General features: G+C 50.5%; 1 protein-coding gene and 1 long non-coding RNA gene across 9 annotated transcripts in view; one reads left to right on the top strand and one right to left on the bottom strand.

The window, feature by feature from the left end:
* Positions 1-6580, bottom strand: part of AZIN2 (antizyme inhibitor 2) — a 56214-nt gene extending 49634 nt beyond the window's left edge. For 6 of the 8 annotated variants that reach the window (XM_017884452.1, XM_017884449.1, XM_017884451.1 and 3 more), the window contains exons 1-4: positions 6310-6580; positions 6096-6216; positions 5230-5406; positions 3442-3615 (exon numbers count right to left, since the gene is read on the bottom strand). In XM_017884452.1, coding sequence (XP_017739941.1) covers positions 3442-3615; positions 5230-5406; positions 6096-6216; positions 6310-6563 — 726 coding nt within the window. In that variant the 5' untranslated portion in view covers positions 6564-6580. Of the gene's footprint in view, positions 1-3441; positions 3616-4430; positions 4463-5229; positions 5407-6095; positions 6217-6309 lie in introns of those variants that run through there. The other 2 variants (XM_017884450.1, XM_017884456.1) reach the window with 2 other exon arrangements.
* Positions 6581-6590: 10 nt separating this feature from the next.
* LOC108537253 (uncharacterized) lies at positions 6591-7467 on the top strand. Its single transcript, XR_001887737.1, has 2 exons — positions 6591-6687; positions 6891-7467. It is a non-coding gene; the product is annotated as an uncharacterized LOC108537253 (long non-coding RNA).
* Positions 7468-9351: the final 1884 nt, after the last annotated feature.

The raw sequence follows: 9351 nt of genomic DNA, 5'->3' as shown, positions 1-9351 counted from the left end.
AAAAAAAAAAAAAAAAAAGAAGTGCCTGATGAGGTGGGGTCGAAGCCGTGTTCTCTTTCATCTTATACACTTCTGAAGCCTTTAAAAGTAGGACCATATGTTACTGTTGAGTCTTTTTTAAAGAACACATTGCTGGCCAGGTGCGGTGGCTCACGCCTGTAGTCCTAGCACTTTGGGAGGCCGAGGCAGGTGGATCATGAGGTCAGGAGTTCAAGACCAGCCTGGCCAACACGGTAAAACCCCATCTCTACTAAAGAAACAAAAAAGTAGCTGGGCGTGGTGGCGGGCACCTGTAATCCCAGCTGCTTGGGAGGCTGAGGCGGGAGAATCACTTGAACCTGGGAGGCAGAGGTTGCAGTGAGCAAAGATCACGCCACTGCACTCCAGCCTGAGTGACAGAGCAAGACTCCATCTCAAAAAAAAAAAAAAAAAAAATACTATATATCCACCAAAACCATCCTGGTGATTATCTATGGAGACCTAAAGCTGACGTCCTAGTTTCTTTTGGGGTGAATGAATCAATGTGTTATTTGATATGTATTATTAGTTGACAATCCATGTTTAAAGTAAAGTGCTCACTGGATCCTGCGGATCACTGGGGATGTTGGTAAGAGAAAATTCTTTGGAGTAGTGAAAGTGGAGGCTGAGAAGCAATGGCCTAAGGAAGGAGTGCTGAAGGAAAGAAAAAGTGGGGGCGGACAGGTGACTGCAGACAACTCGGTCGAGTTTGGTCACAAAAAGAGAGCAACGGATTGGGCTGGAAGAGGATGTGGTGTCCAGCAAAGCCTTTTTAAGATGGGAGGATCTGAAGGAGACAGAAAGAGAGGGCAAGGGATGGGGGCAGGGAAGATGACACAGTGGTCCTTGGGCAGGTGGCACAGGTAAACCAGAGTCCCTGAGCAAGCCGTGGCCCCAGCACCTGTCCAATGCGTGCCTGTCTGCACATCCAGCCCTAGCTCACGCCAGGCCCTTGGTCAGTGTCCACTAAGGCACGCTTTTAAGCATGGCCACCTGCTATGGCTGACCAGAAGAGGGCAGCCTTGGCCTTTCAAGAAAAGCTGTTAAGTCCAGGAGCCACCTCTCCAGAACTGCACCAAAGGGTCTGCGTGATCCCATCGCAGGGAGGGGGCTTAGGTCTCTCCTTGCCCCTACAGTTGGCCGAGGGCATCCATCGCTGGCTAAATCCCAGCTCAGCTATCCTCTCCTTAGTGACCTTGGAAGAGACAGAGTCCAAGGCAACTCAGCAGGACTCAAGCTGCCACCACCCTGGTGCAGAACCTCCATCTCTCATTTCCTTATACGTTAAATGTGTCCTCACTAGGCTACGGTCAGAATCCCCATTAAAAAAATAATAATTACCTCACAGGGCTGTTGCAAGAGTAAAATGAGATCATGTACAGAAAACAGCTGGCAAAGTGCCTGACACAACAGACACACTCAGCAAAGGGCAGATGCTTCTCCAGTCCCCGTTGTCATCAAGGTCTCTCTGAGCCTTAACACTCCACTCTGCCCTTTCTTCTAGAGAACTAAGCACCTCCCCATGGGGTTCCTGAAGCAGAAAACTCTAGGCAGTGGGGTTTGGTCCTGTTAGTTAGACCTCGGGAACTAAAGGATCCTGCTCCTTCTCATCCCACGTGGACGTCCAGGGCACTGTAGGAAGAAGTGGGAAGCGTGGACGTCCTGGCTCTGCTACCCACAGACGGCTGACCCCACAGTTTCCTCAACTGCAGAACAGCAGTCTCTCCCCCTGTGTGCCTCACAGAGCTTCATGAAAGACATGCACAAAACGAGGTGTGCAGAGCTTGAACTAAACCAAAGACAAGGGGAAGCACCTCATCTACCATGAAAGGCGTTAACATTCAGTCCCTGCTACAGGTTAACCCACTCGTTCTAACCATCCCAGCCAAATGCACACCTCTCCCCAACCTGGAGTCACTCCAGCCCTGTCATCCTGCCCAGGACTCCAAGAGTCCTTTCTAGAACTCTCCTCACAACATCCAGCCATATTACGCAACCATTACTAACCACCAAGAAAATGGTGCTAAGGACACTATCACAAACCAGTGCCCACTGGACTTGCTCCCACCTCAGGGCCTTTGCGCTTGCTGTTCCTGATGCCTGAAATGCCCTTTCCCTGGTTATCCACCTGGCTTGATCCGTTGGCTCTTTCAGGTCTGTATTCAAGTCTCAGTGAACCCTTCCCTGGTCAAACTATCTAAAAGTACAATCCTCTCTCCCAACACTCCTTACTTCCCTTTCCTGCTTTCTCTCTACAGCATTTTCCATCTAAAATACTACATATTTTCATTACTTAATCTTTTTTTTTTGTAAACAAGCTCCATGAAGGAAGGGCTTTTGTTGTTTTATTTTGCTCATTGCCAAATCCCCACCTAGAATAGCACTTGGCCTCAGAGGAAATGCCCAATTAATATTTGCTGAATTAATAAATGAGATACTTTCAAAGCTCTACTTAGTTGAAACTTTATAGCTTAAAGGCTTTTATCTAGCAAGGACAGAATGGAAATAAACTAAGCATTCAACTCAAGGACAGCAGTCTATCAATTCTGTATTGCTAGCCCTGCCTAGCACAGTGACTACCACATTATAGGAGTTCAGTGGATACTGAACGACAGTAGATAAGCAAAGTTAATCTAAAGTGGCCATGCGCCGTGGCTCACGCCTGTAAACCCAGCACTTTGGGAGGCTGAGGCAGGTGGACCACCTGAGGTCAGGAGTTTGAGATCAGCCTGGCCAACATGCTGAAAGCCTGTCTCTACTGAAAATACCAAAAAATTAGCCGTGTGTGGTGGTGCACGCCTGTAATCCCAGCTACTTGGGAGGCTGAGGGCAGGAGAATTGCTTGAACCCGGGAAGTGAAGGTTGCAGTGAGCCAAGATGGCACCACTGCACTCCAGCCTGGGTGACAGCAAGACTCCATCTCAAAAAATGAAAAAAATAAAAAAGTAAATCTAAAGAGAGCAGGAGGGAATGAAGACAACAGCAGAAATCAAATTAGAAAGACAGAATTGGTGGCAACAACAAAACTACAAGGACTAGTTAAGAAAATGCACCATCACACATTATTATGATTATAAAAGGAAAAAGAAAAGAAACCAACAATATGGAGATATGTTTGTTTTGTTTTAATTAGAAGAACATCATGTATAGCTCTGTGCCAAACAAATTTGCAAATCTCCATTAAAAAGATGAGCTTTCTACCAGGGACGCAGAAGACTCCAATCTGGAACTTCAAGGCTGACAAATTCCATGCTCGTTTCTCCCTCCCTCATCCCTTGAGACCCCTCCTGAGTGGGTGGTCTTCCCAGAGGGCAAGGACCAACTGCAGGTACCTCTTGCTCCCCAGAGCCCACCTGCACTAGCCTGGCCATGTGTGTGTTGAGTGGGCATGGAGGGTCAGTGCACCGTGGGCACGGGGCTCACCTTGTTGGCACAGCTGAAGCCCAGCCCCAGCTGGGCCAGAACCTTCAGCACACCTGGGCTGCTGTTGCACTTGACAGCGTAAAAGGGCCGGACTCGTGGCAGGCACTTCAGAAAGCAAAAGTGCTTCCTCACTATGGCACCCAGGTCAGCCACGAAGAAGGCAGCGACCTCGTCCTGAATGACAAGAAGTGGATGAATATGAGACCCCATCCAGCTCCCACCCTGTGCATGCCATCCAAGATCCTTCCAAGTACCTGACCCAGGTTCAGTTCTGGCCACAGAGCTACCCTGCTGTAAAGTGTTCTGGGCCTCCCCAAGCCTACAGGACAGAAGGCAAACTCCTCAGTCTGGCATTCAAGGCTCTGTGATCTAGCCCCAACCCCTCCCCTCAATGTGGCTAAAACTCCAGCTGTAGGCTGGATCATTTTCTCACCTTCAAACCTTTGTTCCCACCATGACCTCTGCAGAATACCCTTCCCACTCCTGTGTCTGGCAAAATCCTTAAAGTTTCACTCAAATGCCACCTTCCCCAAACCAATAAGGCAACTCTGCTTTTAGATGCTCCCAAAGCATTTGCACGTGCTTCCAAGGTATCAGAACTGCATATGCATCCGTCCATTCTAGAAAAGGGTAAACTCCCTAAAGGCAGAAGCTGTGACCTACAGCTCATTGCCTTCCAAACACAGGTGTTCGATGAAGCCTTAAGCTCCTCCCACTGATACTGCAACCGATGCCTATGGACAACTGTTCATTGCAGATGTGCTAAAGGCCAAACATGTATGAGGCTGTGGGTGAGACCACATTACTTAAATGTGGAAGGGACCCTTCCAGAGTTCCTTCCCTGGGACTCAGTTTCCCTCTCATGCAACACGTTTTTACTCATGCCCAGTTGGTGCCAAACATTATGCTAAGAGACAGAGATGACCAAACAGTACTGTTGCTCTGAAGGAGCTTAGGTCTGGAAGAAAAGGAGCCCTTTAAGTACTTACAAGTCCACTCAGTTGATGTTAGATGGCAGTTTCTACAAGGTGCAGTGCGGGGGCATGGAGAAAGAAAATACAAAATCTGCCTGGGGCGATCAGGAAAAGGCAACACTGATGAGAAGAAAGGAATGACTAGAAAGGGCTAAAGAGGGGAAAGGCTGAGAGAAGGATCCTGCAGGCAGAAGGAATAGCCTGGGCAAAGGCATGGTAATAGGGCACACAGCATCATTGGGAAACGCAAAATGAGTCATTCAGCTCCGAAAGAGCATAATATATACTGTGGGGAAAACTGGGAGTGGGGAAAACTGGGAATGGGGCTATGGAGGCAGGGAAGCTCTGACTTGATCCTGTAGGCAGTGGGGAAATGCCAAATTCTGATTTTGAACAGGACTATGATACATTTGGAGGGGGTGGCATGAGACAGGGAGGAGATCGGGGGACTTTGGAGAGAGGAAGACTAAGGTAGAAAATGAGGTTCCATATAAGCACATTGGAGGGTTATTTAAGGAGGCATAATTCACAGGGCTTGGTAATGCCTCGATGTGGGCGGTGAGGGAGAGGGGGCAGCAGGACAGGAATCCCCGGTTTCTGACCTTGGAGGACTGGGTAGAAAGGCAACATAGGAGGGGCAGGTTTAGGGGCAAGGACCAAGAATTGGGGATAAATTGAGCCCCTCTCTTGCAAATAGCAAGGATTGCGTACCAAATAAGCGGAAGGATAAGATGAGGGCCCTAGGGACCCTTCCTGAGAAGGCAGCTGATCTGTACAGGGGACCGCGGACCCACCCCCATTCCCAGCCCCTCACCGTGGTGGCCTCTGAGGCCCCCAGAGTGAGTTCCTTCAGCAGGTCTCGGGTACTGAAGCCCTCCTCCACCATCACAAAGTCCGCTTCACTCAGGTAGCCAGCCATGCCTTGCAGGAGGAGCTGACGGGCTGGATGGAGCCGCTGCTGCAGCCGCCGCCTTAGAAAGTATGCAACACACTGCGGGGCGGAGGGAGATGAAGGGAATCGCTGGGGGGCCAGCTCCGCTGCCCCACTCGCCTCCCCAGGCCAGGGAACCCAATCCCGTCACAACCCGCCCCCAGCACAAGCCCGGGGTTCATTAGGCAAGGGTGGAGAAAATAAAGAATCCCGGATTTCAAACGGAGACAAGGCACCGTATGCCCAAATGTCACTGCCTCTCCGAGTCAGTTGCCCCACCAGTAAAATGGATGAATTGTTTTGGAGAGCCTTCTCAGTTCTGAAATTCTGGATTTCAGGAAACAGTGAAAGAGAGATGGAACAGGAAATCTGAGAAACTTGGGTGGGGAAGTTTCCAGGGCGCCCCCAGTCTTGACCACACCCACCCAGAGGGTAGCCGGTGGCCACGCCAAGGAGTCTCAGCCTGAGAGTAAGAGCTTAAGTTCGAGTTCGCTCTCTACTGCTTGACCTCGGGTACCCTCTGACCCTTTTCGGAGCCTCACTTTCCCCAATTGTAAATGGGGGCTGGACTGATTCTGACATGCTGGAATTCTAGGCGTGCCTGGGGGCGCCACGTGGTGGGTGGGGGTCGCAAGCTCCTGGGACAGAACGGAAGGCCGAGGTTTTTTCTGTCCGAGTGACTCCTACAGCGTGCAGTGACTCCTACCGAGTGCAGGGCCGAGGTCCCCCCATCCCCCAGGGCCCCTTACCAAGCTCCGTCCTCCTTCGCGGGGGCCAGAGCCAGGCGCGCTGCTAGGGGGGGTCGCCGGTGACCTCGGAACTTGTGCAACACCCCGAGGAGGAGTGGCAGTTGCGGAGCCGAGGCCCCTGCTGACAGGAGGCAGAAGGGGCCGGGGGGCAGGTCAGCACCAGAGCGGAGGGCGTCCGCTCCCCGAGGCTCCCCAGGCCACTTTCCGCACTCGCCTTAAAACGCATTTACACGGCTTCGGCCCATAAGTCTCCCCAGCGAGTGAATCGGATCCTCGGCGCCTCCGCTCTCTCGCTCCCCCGGGATCGGGTCCCGCGGCCTGCGCCCTGCCCTCCCAGCAGCCACCGACCCCCACGCCCAGCCTTCCGCCCGCCGCACGCTTATATAACCCCAGCCAGGCCCCGCCCATGGCGCCGAGGCCCTGCCTCCGCTTGGCCGTAGCCCTGGCAACCGGGTGTCGCCATCCCATTGGTCGATTCCGACATAAAGCACTCAGCTCTGCCCGCCCGCCCGCGCCGCAGTCTTCTCCCCCGGAGACCTGGCGGTGACTACCCCACCCTGGGAAATCGGAACTACAGGGCGCAGCCACGCAGGTGGGACACTTGGACTCTGCATCTTAGGTCTTAAAGAGTGAGCGGGACCGGGAAGCCTTTTCTGCGTCTGCCTCAACTTACTTCGTGGTACCCCTCTTGTCTGCCGCAGGAACTGCTCCCTCATCTCTCGAAACCCAGTTCAAATGACATGTCCTTGTATTACTTTTGTAATAAAATTCTTTTTATTTAATTGTCTCTTCCAGGCATCTTCCCGACTCCAACTCAAAACGCATCTAAAATGTCTTCAGAGAACCTTTTTGTGACTTTTCCAGTTCAAGGCGATCCCTCCCTTTATCCCATCATCTGAACCCGGCAAACTCTTACTCACCTCTCAAGAGAAATGTGTCTCCTTCTTCAAGAAGCTTTCCCGGACTTCCTCAACTCAAAGCATTTCTTCTATACCGACAAGTTGCTGCTCACCCATCAAAGTCCTGCATAATGTCACCTCTGTTGAACCTTCCATGACCTGCCTGGCCCCAAGGAACACAGCACTTAGTCTATCTGGACCCCTCACTCATTTGGTTCTTGTTACCCATAGTGTGAGATTCCTGTTGCTATTTTACACTTCTTGTTTGGTTACACTTTGCACCTAGTTTGTGATTTCCCAAGGGCGAGGACTGAATACCCTACTCAAGTGCCTGGAGCATGGCATAGACAAGAGTGCTGAAGAAGATTCAATAGCTGTGTTACTCAAAAGCTGACTCAAAAGTTCATCTGGAAAAGTAAGCGTACAAGAAGAGTCAAGACATTCTTGGAAAATAAAAAAAATGGCTTCCTCTATCATATCAAAAATTTTTAAATAATGCTGTAGTCTTCTTTTTTTTTTTTTTTTTTTGAGATGGAGTTTCACTCTTTTTGCCCAGGCTGGAGTGCAATGGCGCAATCTCAGCTCACTGCAAACTCTGCCTCCTGGGTTCAACCGCTTCTCCTGCCTCAGCCTCCCAAGTAACTGGGATTATAGGCACACGCCACCACGCCCAGCTACTTTTGTATTTTTAGTAGAGACGGGGTTTCACCATGTTGGCCAGGGTGGTCTTGAACTCCTGACCTCCAGTAATCTACCCACCTCGGCCTCCCAAAGTGCTGGGATTATAGGCGTGAGCCACCACGCCTGGCCAAAACTACAGTCTTTAAAACAGTATGGTGCTGGAGCAGGAAGAGACAGTGGTAAAACAGAACAGAGTCTACAACAGTCCCGTATACATTGGAGACTGGTACACAATGAAGGCAGCATTTCAAATCAATGAAGCCAAAGGGGTTTTGGTCTACCATGTCTTCATGTCCCCTGCTAGGCTGTGGGCTTTTTTTTTTTTTTCTCTTTTGAGANTTTTTTTGAGATGGAGTTTCACTCTTTTTGCCCAGGCTGGAGTGCAATGGCGCAATCTCAGCTCACTGCAAACTCTGCCTCCTGGGTTCAACCGCTTCTCCTGCCTCAGCCTCCCAAGTAACTGGGATTATAGGCACACGCCACCACGCCCAGCTACTTTTGTATTTTAGTAGAGACGGGGTTTCACCATGTTGGCCAGGGTGGTCTTGAACTCCTGACCTCCAGTAATCTACCCACCTCGGCCTCCCAAAGTGCTGGGATTATAGGCGTGAGCCACCACGCCTGGCCAAAACTACAGTCTTTAAAACAGTATGGTGCTGGAGCAGGAAGAGACAGTGGTAAAACAGAACAGAGTCTACAACAGTCCCGTATACATTGGAGACTGGTACACAATGAAGGCAGCATTTCAAATCAATGAAGCCAAAGGGGTTTTGGTCTACCATGTCTTCATGTCCCCTGCTAGGCTGTGGGCTTTTTTTTTTTTTCTCTTTTGAGACAAGGTTTGGCTGTGTCACCCAGGCTGGAGTGCAGTTACATGACCTCAGCTCGCTGAAACCTCCATCTCTCAGGCTCAAGTGATCCTCCAACCTCAGCCTCCCAAGTAGCTGGGACTACAGGTGCACGCCACCATGCCATGCTGATTTTTGTATTTTTTGTAGAGACAGGGTTTTGCCATGTTGCCCAGGTTGGTTTCAAACTCCTGAGCTCTAGCAATCTGCCTGCCTCAGCCTCCCAAAGTGCTGGGATTACAGGCGTGAGCCACTGTGCCCAGTGGGCTATAGACTATTTTTTAATCAGTGGCACTTCTTGTTCTGCCTTAGTATCTCCCTAGGACACTCTGCACAACCTAGTTAGAACATACTCAGTACACAGATGGTGCAGGGCAGGGACCAGAGGCAGGGAGAGCCATTTTCTGCTGCCTACCCAGCTGGGACATATAATGGCTGGGTGTCCTTGGCTGAGTCACCCTAATTGGATCTGGGTCACTTCTGCCTGGCTTGATTTCCCCCTGTGAACTGAGAGGTTTCAGACTGATTTCTCCGGGCCCTTCTGCCTGGAACCTTCTTGTTTCCTATGCATAGGAGCAGCATTTCAGGAGGCAGCTTTATAGGACAGTCATTTGTAGGCCCTTTCTTTGAGATTAGTAGCCATTTGCAACACAGTATGAGAACAAGTATCTACCAATCAGGAAGGGTAGATTAAGATGGCCATGGCAGAAACCTTTAAAGATTAGACTGAGAGGAGCACCCGAATAACTTTGGCTCTACTTTTAGTTTAATCAATCTTTGAGCTGGCTGCATTTGGATGTCATGGTCTGGGTCTGCCCTACCAACTTT

This window comes from Rhinopithecus bieti, unplaced genomic scaffold (assembly GCF_001698545.2).
Source record: "Rhinopithecus bieti isolate Rb0 unplaced genomic scaffold, ASM169854v2 scaffold_13029, whole genome shotgun sequence".
Taxonomy (NCBI): Eukaryota; Metazoa; Chordata; class Mammalia; order Primates; family Cercopithecidae; genus Rhinopithecus; species Rhinopithecus bieti.
This window is presented reverse-complemented; position numbering and strand designations above follow the sequence as displayed.